We start from the raw sequence: 19,754 nt of genomic DNA, 5'->3' as shown, positions 1-19,754 counted from the left end.
GGCGCCCAGCGCAGGAGGGAGGGACATTTAACGTCACAAGCAGACGTTTCCGGTGACGACACACGACGTCGGTCCGGGAAGTCCCCGGGTTGGCTCAGGTGAAATCTGTGTGGTGTTCAGAGATGTTTACCTTTATGCCTTTGGAGGGAAAGCCAGCAGAAGGCTCATAGGTTTTCTTTCCCGAAGTCCAGCATGTGAGGAAACGGGTTTTGGGTTTTAGTTTATTCCCTTGGGAGTTTGCTTCCCAGTAGGTCCTGTAAACCTCGGTTGGCACAGTAAAAGAACCTGTGAGTCGTATGTTTTTTCCCCCTAAAGTCTTTAAGAAATTAATTCCTTTTTAAATTTCTGAACTAGTAGCTATGGCATGAAAACAGCCTCTCACCTGTTTCAAATCTATGATTAAGTATAAGAACGTTCCTGGCTCTTTAGAAGGATTATCGTTATTTACTACCTTTATCTAAAGGCCTCCTTAGATAAGGATGAGCCTCCTTACCCAAATTCAGTGCAGAGCACTTAGGCAATTTAACTAAAACAGCAGTTGAAGATATGTTCAACTGAAGCTATGTTCAGGTGAAGCTGTCTATTGTTGATTGAGCAGGCCATTGAGTATCTTCCACGAGCTATTCTTGAATAATCAAGTGGCTTGGCCACACAGGCTTGCAAATTTCCCTGGGACTATCCGGTTCACTTATACACATACTGATTTAAAGGTGCTGGAGATATTCACTGAACAAGACAACTATGGCATCAACTTTCATTTGCTTATAGTCTTTAAGAGAAGATAAAGGCAGAAGAAATGTACCTTGTGAGTTAAAGGAAAATGCCATATGAAGGGGTTCACAACACTTCTCTGTGGCAGAAAACATTATTTTGAACCGTAACAATTGAATTCATAAAATCTTTGAAATGCCTAAAAACACAGCCTCCCAGAAGAACTCAGGAGATCTTTATTGTCATAAATCCCCTCCTTGGGAGAGTAATCAGAGAAGATGGGCTAGATGGACTTTTGTCACTGGAGACTGCAAATCAGCATCACACCTAAAAAGACTTGGTAACTAAAATATCATATCTTCCATCTATTCTGATAAAAACACATTTATCTTTTGTAAAAACCATTTGTTTTCCCATAAATAGCTTTCTCCTCCTTCCCTTCCCTAAAAGATGGTACATAAGTGCCAAGTTCTAACCACTGCCTTGAGGCACAATTCTGGGAACTCCTGTAGCTATGTGATTAAATCTGTTTTGTGTGCATGTGGGTGTGCTCACCTGTGTCTGACTCTTTGTGACCACATGGACTGTAGCCCACCAGGCTCCTGTGTCCATGGATTTTCCAGACAAGAATACTGAAGTGGATTTTCATTTCCTTCATTTGCTAATCCATCTTTTGTCAATTTAGTATGCCAAGTCCCAGAGAACTAAACATAAGAAGGTAAAGAAAAAAGTTTTTCCCCTACTCACCAATAGCCACGAGATGTTATAGCAAAAGAATACAATTTTGGAATCAGGTTAGTTCTTTCTAAAGAATGAGAGGGTAAGCAGTAAATTATTACAGGTGGATGGAACATTGTGCTTGAAGAAAGATGATGAAAATGTTGGAGAGTGAGAAAATTCCACACTGAAACTTAAGAAATTGATGGTTAAGGCCAAAGTAATAGAAAGGACCCTGGCCATAAAAGACCTTACATATCACAGAATGAATAATACATTTTAAATCAGGGAAATATTTTGACTGCTTTGAGTAGAAAGGAATGGAGAAGGCAAGAATGGATGTAGAGAGACTTAGGGTATGATTTTAGGGAGACAGAATGGGATGACAGAACAAGAGGGAATATGAGAAGGACTGGGATTAAGAAACACTAAAGCTCAACATTCAGAAAACTAAGATCATTGCATCTGGTCCCATCACTTCATGGGAAATAGATGGGGAAACAGTGGAAACAGTGTCAGACTTTATTTTGGGGGGCTCTGAAATCACTGCAAATGGTGATTGCAGCCATGAAATTAAAAGACACTTACTCCTTGGAAGGAAAGTTATGACCAACCTAGATAGCATATTCAAAAGCAGAGACATTACTTTGCCAACAAAGGTCCATCTAGTCAAGGCTATGGTTTTCCCAGTGGTCATGTATGGATGTGAGAGTTGGACTGTGAAGAAAGCTGAGTGCCGGAGAATTGATGCTTTTGAACTGTGGTGTTGGAGAAGACTCTTGAGAGTCCCCTGGACTGCAAGGAGATCCAACCAGTCCATTCTAAAGGAGATCAGTCCTGGGTGTTCTTTGGAAGGAATGATGCTAAAGCTAAAACTCCAATACTTTGGTCACCTCATGGGAAGAGTTGACTCATTGGAAAAGCCTCTGATGCTGGGAGGGATTGGGGACAGGAGGAGAAGGGGATGACAGAGGATGAGATGGCTGGATGGCATCACCAACTCGATGGACATGAGTTTGGGTGAACTCTGGGAGTTGGTGATGGACAGCGAGGCCTGGCATGCTGCAATTCATGGGGTTGCAAAGAGTCGGACATGACTGAGCGACTGAACTGAACTGAATGGGAAAAAGATGGTCAAGATTTGGTAATTCACTGAATGTGGAGAATTAGAGGAAAGGGTCAGGTGACTCCTAAGTTGAAGATTTGAAAGATGATCCAACAGAGAGGTACTGTATCCTAAATATAAAGAACATAGGATGAGGAAGATATTGGTGGGGGGAAGTTGGAGGGGTGAGGCTTGAGTTAATATATGTAATTAATAATTGTAGAGTTTGAGGCAACTATGAAACATACAAATTGATGTCTAGAAAGCAGTTGGCTATATGAGTTAAAAGTGTAGAGAGAGAAGACTGAGTGTATGTTTTGGGAGTTCCTAGGTAATATTATGGAGAAGGCATGGCACCCCACCCCATCACTCTTGCCTGGAAAATCCCATGGATGGAGGAGCCTGGTGGGCTGCAGTCCATGGGTTCGCTAAGAGTCAGACACGACTGAGTGACTTCACTTTCACTTTTCACTTTCATGCACTGGAGAAGGAAATGGCAACCCACTTCAGTGTTCTTGCCTGGAGAATCCCAGGGATGGGGGAGCCTGGTGGGCTGCCGTCTATGGGGTCGCACAGAGTCGGACATGACTGAAGCGACTTAGCAGCAGCAGCAGCTAATATTAAAATTATAGAAATGAATAGTTCAAATAAATGTACCCATTGGGCACAGCCTGTATACAAGTATGTGAATTTTTCAGTATAGGGTTAGATAGTCATTGGAGATGATAGGAACAAAAGAAGAAGGAAATAGTGTGGATTGTTCGAGATAATGTTTCAAATGACACCAGAGAGCTTGCTCTCTCTTTCCTTAGAAGGAAGACCATGTGAGGACAGAGGCTGTCTACAAGCCAAGAAGAGAGCTTTTACCAAGAACCAAATCAGTTAACACCTTGATGTTTGACTTGCATCTCTGATGAAATGTTACGTTAATCAGTGAATGCTTTCCTCAGTGAAATATTTGAAAACAACACTTCTTCTGTCATGATTCCTTTATTCTAATTTTTAAAACTACATCTGGTGCCTATTTTATGTCAAAATACTTAGCATTACCTGAGATATATCATATGCATATATACATATATATGTAGTGAAGCACTATATATGACCTGTATAAGAGCTGGATATGACCAGTGTACATATATGTAGTGAAGAGCTTAATCCTATCCAAAGAGAGGCCTGACCTTTGCTCTTTTGGGGAAGTAACTAAACCCTTGGAATGTTATATGTGATAGAAGTGACTTTGAAGTCCTTAGATCAGCCAGATAGTAAAAATGTGATTTAGTCTAGTAAATTTGAGTTATTCATTCCATGTAAGCTTTACCTCCTGAGGAGATGGAAACTGAGATCAGTCTTGTAAGCAGTCAACCGTATTTGCCCTACTCCTACCATGATGAAGCCCCATTAAAGGCTGCACAGCAAGATTCATTCCTTATTGGCAATATTCCACGTGTGTTGTCACACACTGATGCTAGGGAAGTAGTGCTGTTTATGACTCCTCAGCGAAAGGAAAACAGAGACTCCACACCTAGGCCTTTTATTCTGGATTCTGCTGTATGTGCTGCTTCTCTTGGCTGATTGTGATCTGTATCGTTTCCTTGTAACATACCATAACTGTGACTATACAACTTTCAAGGAGTTCTATGAGGTCTTCTAGTGAATTATTAAAATTGATAGTGGTTTGGGGAACACGAGAACTCACACATGATGTCAGATGTGAGGAAAGTATTTATAGCCAAAACCGACACAACACTGTAGAACAACCATACTCCCCAAGAAAAAAGGAAGTTGACGTCTCGTGTGTGCTCACAGTCTAGTCACAGTATATATGTGTATATACACACACATTTTTTTTTTTTGGTTTTGTTTGCAGTTATAATCCTATGTACCTAGAATAATTTTTAGGATGAAATAGGCATTCACTAAATATTATGATGAATACATGAATGAAAGTAGCTGAATAGTGTAAGAAATTAAGAGAAAATCTATTTATGAAATTTAGTACTACAGAACTACATTGAGAAAAAACTTCCGAATAATGCATTACCAAGCCTTTTAAAAATTATGTTCTAATTAATACTGTGATATTTGCTGTCTTCAAAATGGTTGCCTCTGTCAGTCATAACTCTTGGAAGTCTTTGGGATTATGTAATATGCTTTTATATTATTGGGAAACTTTAGGTATTATGAATTTTCAGTTTATAGGAATCACCACCAGGTGGTGATATTTTTATTAAGTAAACAGTTTTTGTCTTCAGCTATATCAGTCTGTGGAGAAAAGAGTTAAACTATATGAAGTGGAGCATTTATTAATAATAAGAACAATATAACAATGCAAAGGTAAGATATTTAAACATAGCCCCAAATATCTACAAGGATATGTCCTATACCAGAACACATTTTTACAATCATAATCACATTAAAGAGTAGGCAGATTTTATACTGGTGTAGTTGGAGAAGGCAATGGCACCCCACTCCAGTACTCTTGCCTGGAAAATCCCATGGATGGAGGAGCCTGGTGGGCTGCAGTCCATGGGGTCGAGAAGAGTCGGACACGACTGAGCGACTTCCCTTTCACTTTTCACTTTCCTCCATTGGAGAAGGAAATGGCAACCCATTGCAATGTTCTTGCCTGGAGAATCCCAGGGACAGGGGAGCCTGGTGGGCTGCTGTCTATGGGGTCACACAGGGTCAGATATGACTGAAGTGACTTAACACCCGCAGTCAAACTTTTCCCTCTCTTAACAGGGATTGATAGTAGCCGTTCAAGTTTTAGCACAGGCCCCTGTAGATTTTTCTTGAGATCCATTTCCTGTTGCCTTGAAGTGTTACAGGTTACCAATGTGATGCTGATTAGTCTATGGCTTGAGGGTAAATAATCCTGGTATTGTATCAGTACAACAGAACTTTTAAGTGTATCCATCATATAGTTAATTCAACAACCAAAGACAATTAAATGGGAATATCCTAGTGTTTTTTTGTTTTATATTCAGTTCCCCCAGCATAGGCCCAAGTCCAGTGAAAAGAAAATGCCACACACGAGAGAAAAGGGCTGTTACTGTCTTACAATCAAGTCCTTATGTTCATTAAACCTTGATTTTCATCATCTCCTCCTTTCCATTCAAAGTGCTGCACAGTTATAAAGGAGCTGCCTTTATTATTTTCTTCATTTTTATTATCATTCTGTTTGTAATTTCCTTGCTGGTAGAAATTATACTTTGAGCAGCAAAATCTCTTTTCTGTTTTATAAAGTTATACATCTAAATTTAACATATCAAAACCCATCTTTTACAAAGCATTATTAGAATATTCAACTTTTGCTTTTATAACAGGCATTTAACACTTGATTTATACTGTCAGATTAATCTGGCCATTTGTCATATATTAACCCTCAAGTTTGATCTTAAAAAATACTAAATTAACTATATTTGTAATAAGAATTCATCTGAATTTGAATTTATATGTTATACATTATTTTAAGCTTTGTTTTCAAACATTACTGGTGGCATTACATTTGCTTCTCAAGTTTAAATAAAGATATATTGAGAAGTTAATGAAAGATAAGGAAAATCCATTGAGATAATTATTTTGAAAATGATTTCTTGGTAGCAAAAAAAAAATAATCTAAAGATAAAACAATCTGAATGATTATGTGAAATAATTTAGAATTCTGATTCAACATAATGAAATGGAAGCCAAAATAAATCATTTAAAAAAATAATTCACTGTCTGTAAGTAATAACAAAGATATGTGAGTAAAGTGAGAGTGTACAAAGTTTAAAACTGTAGAATGTCAATCTTAATAACTTTGAAAAATAAACATTTAAGTAATACATTTAATAAATGTTTACACAAAGATCAGAATAAAGCAATTTAAAGAAAAATCACTTCTTAATTTTTGATACGTACATTACTATTACTCTAACAAGGTGATATCTGCATTTTGCAATGTAACACATTTAAAAATTAATCTTGAAATATATACCTCACAATCAATAAATTATATTGAATTGTTTCTTTGCTTGAGGCACACACATCTTTGCAAAGGAAATAAAAAAGCACCTAAACTTGGAATATAGGTGAACTAAAATTTTCTATGCTTCAAGAGCAGCTAAGGATGTTTGCCAAATCTGTAGCCTTAGAAACAGACCCTTTAATTTGGACTTAGAGGATTTTTCCTCTGCTCTACCCAGAATTGTGTTACTCTACTTGGGTGTACCTCACAGAACTTAATCTTGGAGTGTTTTTTCCTAGTTTCTGTTCAAATAAACAAAACAGTTCTAGAAATGATAAGTATATATTTACAACCTTTTCCAATAGGTTTAAGAGCTACTTCCAATTCTACTTCTAACATACAATATATTTATTTTAAGAGCAGTCAACATACTGAAAAGATGAAAGGAGAACACTCATATTTAAGAGAGAAATAAAAAAATCAGTAAACAATTTGTACTTGATAGAAATGAAGGGAACAACTAGGTATAGACTAGAGACATGCATGTTTCAGAGTTGGAAGCTTATTTGCTATTTTATGCAGGAATGTATTTCCTAGATATCAGTATGAAGCTAAAGCAGTAACTGTAATAAGCTTGCTTTGCTAGCCACATTTAGGCAAGCCTCTTCACATATAACCCACTCAAGTACTCTTACCTGGAAAATCCCATGCACGGAGGAGCCTGGTAGGCTACAGTCTACAGGGTCACAAAGAGTCGGACACGATGGAGCAACTTCTTTTTCCTTCTTTCTTTCTTCACATACAACTCAGAGTTTTGCTATATTTCTTCCATTCCCCAAATGTCATTTTCCCTCTTGCAGTAAGGGCCAACATTATGTGTCAAGACACATGCATGAGAACAATATTTTCAATGACTTTATACAATTTTCTGTTTACTCTGAGGTTGACAGATATAGGTGAAAACATTAGTAAACTATACCAGGGTTTTGATTTAGAAAAGATTTTTAGAAATCGTATAAGAAACAGAACCTTTTAATTGCCACAGTGAGTGATCTATAAGTAACACATCAAAAGCACTTAAGTGTTTGCACTAGTTTCAGCTGTTTGTGCTAAAAATAATTAACTGTTAAGTGTAAACCAACAAATAAAAAAGAAAATCAATAAGCCTCAGAATAAAGGTGTTAGTTTAGTCATTTGAAGTTGCAGAGCCATTCTTGCCTTTATCAGGCTAAATGATCACTAGTCACCCTTGCTTTCTTCTTCTCTTTTCCGGTAAGCTTTATTTAACAGCTGGATTTCCTCCTGGTAGCCAACAGTCTCGTGGCTCTGCCTTTTGCTGTTCTGTCTGTGTGCCTCCACAGTGTCTGGAATGGAGATGTTGATATCACCATCGGGATTAGTTGTGGGTAAAAAGAGAGAATATGAGGCTGTTTCCCCTAAATCACAGGAAACGAATCTGTTCTCCTTCCGTGAGTAGCGTAAGGAAGGTGATCTGACCTGCGTGGAGGACTGGCTGATGTTGCTAATGATTGACACTGTGTCCAGGGCCTCTTCATTATCACAAATTTCAAGAACCTCCAAGTGGATTTTCACACTGGTGTCCGCAAATGTGGAGGCAGAATCTTCTGAGTTTGGTTCATGGCCAACACTTTTGGATCGGTAGACTTCTATTTTCTTAGAGGCTGGGGTTATTTTTTGCCCTTCTGCACTCACCTCATAGGTAGACAGAGATAGGGTTTTCCCGGTCGGGGCTTGGAGAGACACGGTCCCCTGGAATGCACACAAAGGAATGGCCAGAGCACCTCCGGAACGCTGGGGACAAAGACAAAAATGGTTATTATTGAAAACTAGTGTCTGAGAAGGGGCCATTTCATTTTTTCCTTTTTTTTTTTTTTTCATGATAATGGTAATGTTATTCTGGTTCAGACTCATTTCCATGGAAACCTTTTACAGATACGTGATTGAAATTCTGCCATCAAAGCTCTGTACTTAGTTTCTTCTAGGTCAAATATGACATCGAAATGAGGGCAGTCAGAAACCTACCTTTGAGGATATTTCTCAGTTGAAAGCAAGGTGTGTGTACTATGGTCAGCAGGAGTTGGGCAGAATATAAGGATAAAATCAAATGTATAGCTTTTATATTTTTGTTACATGTTCAGTTACATTAAAAACTTTTCATAGGTTGAGAGAAGTGCAGACTGTGATCTGAATGCACTTTCCCTCCCTTTGTATGCCAGTAATTAAGTAAGTGAAGTCGCTCAGTCGTGTCCGACTATTTGCGACCCCATGGACTGTTAGCCTACCAGGCTCCTCTGTCCCTGGGATTTTCCAAGCAAGAGTACTGGAGTGGGTTGCCATTTCCTTCTCCAGGGGATCTTCTAGACTCAAGGATTGAGCTCGGGTCTCCCGCATTGCAGGCAGACACTTTAGCCTCTGAGCCACCAGGGAAGCAGAGACAATGACAATTGTGAAACTGTGGTTCAGATTAAATATAAAGAGTATTTCAACTGCACATTTGAGCACACAGTAAAGGAACCAAATGTCACCAGAATTGTGTGGTACAGTGTGCTTACTTTTCCACAGAGAAATCACGGTCATTAAAGTAAACCTGGTAACAGAGAACTCCCTCACACCCCTACAAAAATTTATATTACATTTTTAAGTATTAAAATGTTGATTTTAAACTGTACTCACCACTGAGAACTGCATAAGAAATAAAGATTAATTCTTCCAGTAGTGTGTACTTTATATTGTTGATTCATGCCTTCATACTTTTAATTGACTTTTTTGATTACATGTTCATTTCAGACAGTAACAGTGTTAGTCACTCAGTTGTGTCCAACTCTTTGCAACCCTAAGGACTGTAGCCCATCAGGCTCTGCTGTCCATGGAATTCTCCCGGCAAGAATACTGAGCTGGGTTGTCATTCCCTTCTCCAGGGGATCTTCTCAACCCAAACTTGGTCTCCTGCATTGCAAGTAGATTCTTGACCATCTGAGCCACCAGGGAAGCCCAGTTAGTTTCAGAAGACAGTAAGATGCAAACTTTTAGAGCATCGGTTCTAAAAGCTCGATCTCCAGAGTAGCATTATCAGTATCAGCTCATAACTTACAAGAAAAGCTATTTTTGCATCTGACTCCAGGCCTACTGAAATAAAAGCTCTAGGGGTGAGGTTCAATAATCTGTATTTAGCAAGCCCTCCAGGTGATTCTATCATTTGGGTAAGATTCACAACCCATTGCTGTAACTAAAGAAATGTTGCTAGTCCAGAAGAAGGTGGGGTAGGGGATGGTTAAGCAGACACTTTATATATATGTATGTCTCCATCTATAGAGATTGGAATTACTCACTGGACTGGCTTAAATGTTTCTTTCACCAGGGGAATGGGCATGAGGGCTCATAGCATTTTGTCAATTTAGGATGATTGCCCTTCCCAGTTTGCCTGTGGCTGTCTCAGTTCCAGCACTGAAATTCCTGCATCTGGAAGCCTCTCAGTCCGAGGAAAACAAGGACAGTTGGTCACCCTATTTGCCATGGACCTATGAGTGGCTAGGGGAAGCCTAGAACCAGAGTCCTCTGTTAAGAAACAGTGTGGATTCTTATCTACTTAGGTAAAATTTTTAAGGGAGGATGCATCATGAGCTTCATTCAGGGTGACTTCATGTCACACCCATTGAATTTAGGGACCAAGAAAAATACAGTCTAGGACACATGAGACACATCACTAGTCTTTCCCAGTTAAATACTAAAGAGAAGGCTTCAATTCTGTTTATCCATAAGGGAACCTGGGGACCTATATTTAAGGCCTTGTACCCTAAAGGACCATAAACTTTGAAAATTTACACCATAAAGTTAAGTTTGCTTTTCTACTGAGGCAAAGAAAAAACTTTTTCAATTTTACTTGTATGACTGAAACAAGAGAAACAGAGAGACAATACCTAAGTTCAGCACTGCAGCAGAGCATCGTTAAGAGTGGTGGCAACTTTGGGTAAACTTTATTTATTATGTATTCATCATTCATTAAACATTTCTGAATACTCTCTGTAAGATTCTGAATTTTCACTACATGCATCCAAAGACCTCACAGATGACTGAGTGGGAAAGATGTGTAAAAAATAAAAACTTCAGCTCTATCTATCCTAATAGAGCAAGGAGGTGGAGATCAAGACCATCCCCAAGAAAAAGAAATGCAAAAAGGCAAAATGGTTGTCTGAGGAGGCCTTACAAATAGCTGAGAAAGAAGAGAAGCTAAAGGCAAAGGAGAAAAGAAAAGATATCCCCATCTGAATGCAGAGTTTCAAAGAATAGCAAGGAGAGATAAGAAAGCCTTCCTCAGTGATCAATACAAAGAAATAGAGGAAAACAATAGAATGGGAAAGACTCAAGATCTCTTCAAGAAAATTAGAGATACCAAGGGAACATTTCTTGCAAAGATGGACACAATAATGGACAGGAACAGTATCAACCTAACAGAAGCAGAAGATATTAAGAAAAGGTGGCAATAATACACAGAAGAACTATAGAAAAAAGATCTTAATGACCCAGATAACCACGATGGTGTGATCATGATCACTCACCTAGTACCAGACATCTTGGAGTACAAAGTCAAATGGGCCTTAGGAAGCATCACTACGAACAAAGCTCCTGGAGGTAATGGAATTCCAGGGGAGCTATTTAATCCCCAAAGATAAAATCCCCAACGATAAAATCCCAAAAGATTATGCTGTTAAAGTGCTGCACTCAATATGCCAGTAAATTTGGAACACTCAGCAGTAACCACAGGACTGGAAATGGTCAGTTTTCATTCCAATCCCAAAGAAAGGCAATGCCAAAGAATGTTCAAACTACCACACAATTGCACTCATCTCACACACAAGCAAAGTAATGCTCAAAATTTTCCAAGCCAGGCTTCAATTGTATGTGAACTGTGAACTTCCAGATGTTCAAGCTGGATTTAGAAAAGGTAGAGGAGCCAGAGTTCAAGTTGCCAACATCTGTTAGATCATCAGAAAAGGAAGAGAATTCCAGATAAACATCTACTTCTGCTTCATTGACTGCACTAAAGCCTTTGACTGTGTGGATCACAACAAACTAGAAAATTCTGAAAGAGATGGGAATACCAAACCATCTTATTTGCCTCCTGAGAAATCTACATGTATGTCAAGAAGCAACAGTTAGAACTGGACGTGGAACAATGGACTGATTCAAAACTGGGAAAGGAATATGTCAAGGCTGTATATTGTCACCCTGCTTATTTAACTTCTATACAGAGTACATCATGTTAAATGCCGGGCTGGATGAAGCACAAGCTGGAATCAAGATTGCTGGGAGAAATATTAATAACCTCAGTTAAGCGGGTGACACCACTCTAATGGCAGAAAGCAAAGAACTAAAGAGCCTCTTGATGAAAGTGAAAGAGGAGAGTGAAAAAGTTGGCTTAAAACTCAACATTCAAAATACAAAGATCATGGACCATGAGATCACTGGTCCCATCACTTTATGGCAAATAGATGGGGAAACAATGACAGACTCTATTTTCTTGAGCTTCAAAATCACTGCAGATGGTGACTGCAGCCATGAAATAAAAAGACGACTGCTCCTTGGAAGAAAAGTTATGACAAACCTAGACAGCATAATAAAAAGCAGAGACACTACCTTGCCAACAAAGGTCTGTCTAGTCAAAGCTATGGTTTTTCCAGTAGTCATGTATGGATGTGAGAGTTGGATCATAAAGAAGGCTGTGAAGAATTGATGCTTCTGAACTGTGGTGTTGAAGAAGACTCTTGAGAGTCCCTTGGACTGCAAGGAGATCAAACCAGTCCATTCTAAAGGAAATCAATCCTGAATACTCATTGGAAGGACTGACGTGGAAGCTGAAGCTCTAATACTTTGGCCACCTGATGTGAAGAGCTGACTCATTAGAAAAGACTGTGATGCTGGGAAAGATTGAAGGCAGGAGGAGGGGATCACAGAGGATGAGATGGTTGGATGGCATCACTGACTCGATGGACATGAGGTTGAGCAAACTCCAGGAGATGGTGAAGGACAGGGGGGCCTTGCATGCTTCAGTCCATAGGGTTGCAAAGAATCGGACACAACTGAGCAACTGAACAACAACAATAGAGCTAGGACCTCTGATAGATTTTATGTAGGGGTGTCATTTGAAATTGATCTTAAGAATCAAGAAAAGATTGAGTTTTTAAAGCCTTGCTTTCTGAGTAGTAAGTTGTGAGTTTAAGGTCCAACCTAAAAACTTTCCATCCTGAGAAAAATCCAGAAACTTCTTTTTCTTTTCTAAATCAAAATTGAGTAACACATTATTTAATCAGAAAATTTGGCTGTCATTTAATAATGTGAATTGTATGTACAGCCTTCTTTATTCTGAGAGCTAGTTAACACGAAAGTGACCCTTCTTACATTATACTTTATCGAAAGGAAAAAAAATCCCTACATCGGTACTCTAAAAATTGTTCCTAAGTATTTTTATTAGCATGGTACATTCTATAAACAAACTCCTATGGAGCATGCTAGTTTAAAAAAGATGGGATGAGAAAACTAAGTTGTCAGTGCCCAGAAGCACTGGCATGTCTCTTAAAAAGAATTTTCACTGTGTAATCAGCAGTGTAACTATATTTTTATATGTAACCAACCTGTATCACTGATGAGCAGTTACTACCAAAGTGAAAGCAAATGTATTTTTTTGTATCTGATTTTATACATCTAAATACTGCAGATTTCAATAGCTCCTCCATGCTAACCTTATTTTCAAATGAGAAAACAAGCTTTACTGAGTTATCAAATGACAACTCATTAAAACTGGCATTTGAGAGCTGCATAGTGCCAGAGTTTAGCTAAGTATGAAGACTGGTTATTCTGAAATAGTACAGAGTCCCCAGTTACCGAAATTATTTTGTGAAATATTCCAAAGACCATGATTGAGAGTCACGGAAGTAAAAACACAGAGACAGAGTATAAAGAAATATATCTGAGCATACTTTATACTCATAATTCAAAGTTGGAAGGTTAGTTTCAGGAAGATCGTACAGTTACTTTAAGCTAATTCAGTAATTTAAATTTTACCTGTTATGAAAGTAATGAATAAGTTGTTTAGAGTTGTATATGAAGTACAAGAGTAAGGAGTTTATACCAAATTTTGTTTGCAAAATCATAAGAGGTTTATATAATTTTTTTCTTTTGTCTTTTATAAGTTAGAGAAACATTACTCTGAGTGAGGGAAAATGGAACTTGAACTAATGGAGCAATAATAAAGATTCAAGGAGGGAGCTGAAAGAATTTGAATAGAACAGCAGGATTTTCCACCTCTTTTAGGATATGGAAAGTGAAAAGTGAAAGTGAAAGTCGCTCGGTCGTGTCCGACTCTTTGCAACCCCATGGACTATGGAATTCTCCAGGCCAGAATACTGGAGTGGGTAGCCTTTCCCTTCTACAGGGGATCTTCCCAATCCAGGGATTGGTCCCAGGTCTCCTGCATTGCAGGCAGATTCTTTACCAGCTGAGCCACAAGGGAAGCCCAAGGATGTGGAAGGAGGACTGTGGTTTAGGAACAAGGACTCAAATGGAGACAGACTAGAAGTAGGAGAACAGACGGATTTGTATACTAGGACTTGACTAGCTAGTAGGTCTATAGTAATGGAATGAAGAGAGTCCACAGAATGCAGAGTACTGAAGCTTATAAACAACTGATTTCCCTATGATTAGCTCTACAATAGACCCAGGCTGGAGTATTATGAAAATATGGGAAAAAAAGCACCTAACCTGGGTGAAGTGAGGGAAAAGGAGGCCTGAAAAAAAAGTTCAAAATAAATAGGAGACAGAAGAAACAATGTTTCCTTATGGGAAAACTCTATGTTTAAATATGACAATTTTCTTTTACTTTATTGATTTAACACACTTTAATAAAAATTCCAATGGAATACCAATGGACTTTTATTTTAGAGTATGAAAAATTTCTTCTAAGATTTATTTCAAAGAGTAAATGCTTATGGATAACCAAGAAATTTGAAAGCCGACTAATGAGGGGACTTTGCAAACATAATATGAAGCTATGTAATTAATACAAGGTGTTAATGGCAAGATTTGATCAAGCAAGTCTAAATCAAGAAACCAGGCATAGTATGTCATGAAGATGGCATTTCAAAATAAGGATTCAAGTGGGCCTTTACATATTATTGGCTATTCACTACAAAATGAAATCAGACTCCCTTTTCAATATGCAAAAATTATTTCTTGAATCTTAGTAATTCTTTGAAAATCTGAGTGAAGAAGATCTTTCCAAATCTGGAATGAAAATTAGAAATGGCAAAGTCCAAGATGGGCAGATTTGATTGCAGAATAATTAAAGATGTGTCAGGGGCCTCCCTCGTGGTCCAGTCACTAAGACTCCAGACTCCCAATGCAGGGGGCTGAAGTTTGATCCCTGGTCAGAGAACTAGATCCCACATGCTGCAATTAGAACCCAATGCAGCCAAATAAATAATAAATATATATATTTCAAAATGTCTGTGTAGAAGTATATGCTGAAAGCAATGGTAAAGACAATTGGTAATCTTGGTGATACTATTTTTGTAGCACATATAAGATAAAATTTGATAGTCATAAATATGACCTTATTTGGAAATAGAATCTTTGAGTTGTTGTTTAGTTGTTAAGTCCTGTCTGACTCTTTTGTGACACCATAGACTGTAGCCAGCCAAGCTCCTCTGTCCATGGGATTCCCCAAGCAAGAATACTGGGGTGGGTGGCCATTCCCTTCTCCAGGGGATCTTCCCCACCCAGCGATTGAACCTATGCCTCCTGCATCTCAGGCGGATCCTTTACCACTGAGCCACCAGGGAAGCCTAGCATCACTGTAGATGTTCTAAAATTAGGATGAAGTCATACTGGATTGGAGTAAACCTTAATCCCAAGATTCTGGATATAGATTCACAGAGAGAAGCTGAACATGTAAAGCATACAGCATTTGGAATGATGCTGTCATAAACCAAGACAGAATCCTCCTCTAGAGCCTCAGAGGAGCATAGAGATATGAGTCAATAGATTTCTGTTGTTTTAAGCTATCTAAGTTTGTAAGAACTTGTTACAGCTGCCCTAGAAAACTAATACAATATTTTATGCAAAGAGGCACAAAAATAAATACGCGTATAAACGTTTTGCAAAGTTGTATAACTGCCTATTTGCCTGTGGAGACTGGAACTGTAACAAGTCTGTCAAATCCACATAGAATGTAATCTCCTCAAGGGAAAGGAATATTTCCTTGTTGATCTTGATTTTCTCTGCTATCTCTAACAGTGGCCAGCACATGACAACCCCTCAAAAAATATTTGTTGTGTGAATAAATGTTTCTATGAATGAATGAATCCACAGCATTGACTTTGTAGAGTTTTTAGATTCCATATCTTTTCTTTCTTTTTATTAAATTGAAGTGTGGTTGATTTACAATGTTGTGTTAATTTCTGCTGTACAGCAAAGTGGTTCAGATATATATACATAACATTCTTTTAAAAATTCTTTCCTATTATGGCTTATCATAGCATATTGAATATAATTCCCTGTCCTATACAATGGTGCTTTGTTTATCTTGACTTTCTAAAGCACAAAACATAAGATCAACTTTTAAAAATTCAGGTTTCCTTTGCTATCTGAAAGTAGAGCATTCCTATGAACCCTTTCATAAGCTGAAGTGGTGTAAAGTGAAGAAGCAGTTCCTCTAGGACACATCTTACCAATAGATATACAAAATAAACTGAGATAAAGCACAGATGCTCACAGACACAGTTCAAAGCTATGGCAGCTTGATGCTGAGATGCTGAGTATATTTTCCAGAGAAGGAGCTGAGTGGTGCCATTCCTGCAGCTCTGGGTGTGTGCTGCTTCTATAAAGGCTTGTTGCGAAGCAAACACTGAATGTCATTTTCATTTTTTGCCTTTCTTATTAAAATAAAAAGTCCTCTTCAGATTTCTTTCTGTTAGTGAAAAGAGGTACTCATGTAGGTCTTTCATAAAAGTGAAGTGGAATATAGTGAATTTTTGAAAAGCAGGGGATAACTGTATTGCTGTTTACAATATCTATTTTTATTTTAACAGTCTTATACAATAAATTATGATAGTTAAAGTGCATCAGAAGATCGTGTTAGACCATACTCTTTTTAAAAATCAAATAAAATATTGAGGGACTGAATTGTATGTGAAAGTTTCTTGCATGATAAAAAATGATAGATTCAGAGAACATAAACCTACTCATTTCATAGTCTCTGCTTTCTTTTCATTTAAAAGTCTATGAATTAGCATATGCTGTCAGGATTAATGATAATCCATTATTTCTGTATTCCTGAGCGTAGGTGGCTGGGAGCTCTTTTATCTGAAAATGAAAAGCAGTCTCCTCAGAAATGCTTTAGGAGGAGCCAGCAAGTCATGTAAACACATTAGCACAAATAATCTGCTGTGATAATTGATTCAGACTAACTGACCTTGAGCATAGAGAACTTTTTATTTCTTCACTGTAAGCCTCTAGGTGAATCCAGGGTGAAATTATAATATAAAAGAGTTGCTCTAAAACATCCCTCCTAACAGGTGAAGTTTCTGATGATTATCTGAGTTGTTCAATTTATGAAAGCAGTATTTCAACACATAGGCTCATAGGGCTCATAAGAGACCATTTTATAAAAGGAGAGCTGGCAGCCGGAGCAGGGAATCTGCCCAGGGCCACACAGGTAATAGTAGGAGGACTGGCACCAGGACTTGGGTGGTTTAACTCTGAGTTACAGGCTCTTTCCACTCCACCATGTTGCCACTTTAAAAGAAATCTGCTTTAGCCGGAAGTGGTGGATCACAGATTTTCTGCCCTGGAAGATAGAATTCTATCACTAACTCATAAATAATCCAAGTGACTGACAATTTTAAACCAAATTAAAATTATGTAGATGGTCTTGAGGTGATTTAGGTGAATTTTAGGCATTTCAAAGCATAGACACTGAGGAATGAAGCAGTGTATCAGAGATTGGAGGAGAAGATATAGGGACACTTGAATAAATAGCAGGGAGAGTGAAAACTTTGTAAGAAAAATGACAAGCTATACTATTAATAATTTACATCTGGAAATTTATTTAAAACTATGTGATTGATATATTTTCATATATTTAAGTTCCCAAATATTCCTCGTGTCATCTCGTCACCTTCATTTAAATCTTTAGTAAACCGAAATGAAGGAGACACTTGAATTGCTCAAAGAAAAGAGTAAGAGTGAGAAAGCAGGGCCTCTATGCTCCTACTATGTGGCACAGAAAGTGTTAGGTATTTTAGCATATTCCACTTTCAATTCTCACAGACCTTTGAGGTATAAATTAAGATTTGTCTTTACAGTGATGAAGAGTCTCATAACTGAGTAGCAAATTTGGGATTGATAATCACCATAACAAATATTTACTGATCTGCCAAACATCTATTAGACTTCTTACTAAAATACTTTATATATATTTTCTTATTTAATTTTCACATCAACCTTTTTAAATAAAGACATTCATCATCCTAATTTTATAGATGACATAACTGGCTCATGGGGCAATAACTCCAGTTAGGAAATATGTGTGTGTGTTAATCACTCAGTCGTGTCTGACTCTTTGTGACCCCATGGACTACAGCCCGCCTGGCTCCTCTGTCCATGGGATTCTTCAGGCAAGAATACTGGAGTGGGTTGCCATGTCCTTCTCCAGTGGGTCTTCTCTGACCCAGGGATTGAACCTGGGTCTCCTGCATTGCAGGCAGATTCTTTATCGTCTAAACCACCAGGGAAGTACCTGTTAGGAAATGGCATAGTCAAATTCAGATCCAGGACTATCTGTCTCAAACACTCTGTTTTTAGCCCTTTTGCTACTTCAAGGAGTAGAGTTAGGGATTAAAACATGAGTAACACTTTACTCTCCTAATCCAGCTGGAGCCTGTGATGTCTCATGGGAACAAGGGAGATGGAGGGATTTATGTACTGTAGGAAGAGAAGGGAGTATTTAGAGATCTTTTAGAAAATTGTTTCTACACTTTACTGTAAAAGTTGATAAAACTTTATAAACATTTTCCAAATAGAATCTATGCTACAATAAAAGAATTAACATTTTTTAAATGGAAATTCCTTGGTGGTCCAGTGGTTAGGACTTGGTGCTTTCACTACCATAGTTCCAGGTTCAATCTCTGGTCAGAGAACTAAGATCCTGCAAGCCACATGGTGTGGCAAGTAAATATATAAATAAATAAAACCCCTCAATTATTTACATGTAATACTGACACATTTTGGCACTTATTGAAAAGAAACATATAAAACACTTGGTTTAAAAAGAAATTTAAACTTAGAAAACTCAGACCATTACTATTGTGCACTTTGCACATACCTCACAAGCACTTATGGCATAACTAGTGAAGATCACCAGGCTCCCTGGTAATCGTCACGTAATTTTTAATGTGCTTCCAAAAGTTTATTGTAAACCCACCCAAACATTGTCAAGTATAAAGTCAAATGCCATTTTCCAAACTGGAAAAAAAAAAAAAGAGAGAGAGAGAGAGAGAGAGGAGAGAGAGAGAGAGAGAGAGAGATTTCTAAGTAGGACAAGTTAGCAGGAAAGTAGGAAAAATGTACTCCAGGATGAGGGAAGGCAAATTGGAATTTGGAGGAAATGACATAGCAGAGGGAAATAAGATTGGAAACAGAGGTTGGGCTTAGGGTCAAGAGCCCTGTCCATCAGGATAACGAGTTCTGACCGCATCTCATAACCAAGAGGGTACCACTCATTTTTGTTTGCAAAAAGGAAGGGAATTAAGATGTATGAAGGGCCTACTATGTAGAGGCCCTGCATTTTATACAGGCACTTTACATGCGAAACGTAATATAATGATCCATAAGGAAGGTAAAATTACTTTCATTTTATAGATAAATGAAATGAGAAGAAGTTAGTTGACTTAGGTTAAATAGAAAGTTAAGTTTTGAGTTGTGGTTTAAACTCATCTCGGAGTTCATATGCTTTCTGCTATGCTTCTTCTGATCTAACATGATAACTGGGTAGCCTGTGAAAGACAGATTGGAGGAAGAAGAGTATGGTTTTAGGGAAACCAATTAGGAAGTTTTTTAACTCATTGTGACTGGGCATGCAGATGTACAAAAGAAAAAGAGATCTGAACTTCAGTACAGATAGTAGAAAATGCATATGTGGGATGGACTACAGGGGAATTGCAGAGACAAAACTCTTGTGATTAAGGATGGTCCTGG

The 19,754-nt window shown here is 38.0% G+C and overlaps 1 protein-coding gene across 1 annotated transcript in view; it reads right to left on the bottom strand.

Annotated features, from left to right (window-relative positions):
• Positions 1-4,823: 4,823 nt before the first annotated feature.
• The window catches only part of GPR149 (G protein-coupled receptor 149), a 90,578-nt gene continuing 75,647 nt past the window's right edge, over positions 4,824-19,754 (bottom strand). The window contains exon 4 of the mRNA XM_004003855.5: positions 4,824-8,297. Coding sequence (XP_004003904.3) covers positions 7,725-8,297 — 573 coding nt within the window. The 3' untranslated portion in view covers positions 4,824-7,724. The remainder of the gene's footprint in view (positions 8,298-19,754) is intronic.

Source organism: Ovis aries, chromosome 1 (genome assembly GCF_016772045.2).
Source record: "Ovis aries strain OAR_USU_Benz2616 breed Rambouillet chromosome 1, ARS-UI_Ramb_v3.0, whole genome shotgun sequence".
NCBI classification, from domain to species: Eukaryota; Metazoa; Chordata; class Mammalia; order Artiodactyla; family Bovidae; genus Ovis; species Ovis aries.
Note: the sequence above shows the minus strand (reverse complement) of the source record. Positions and strands in the feature narration are given on the sequence as shown.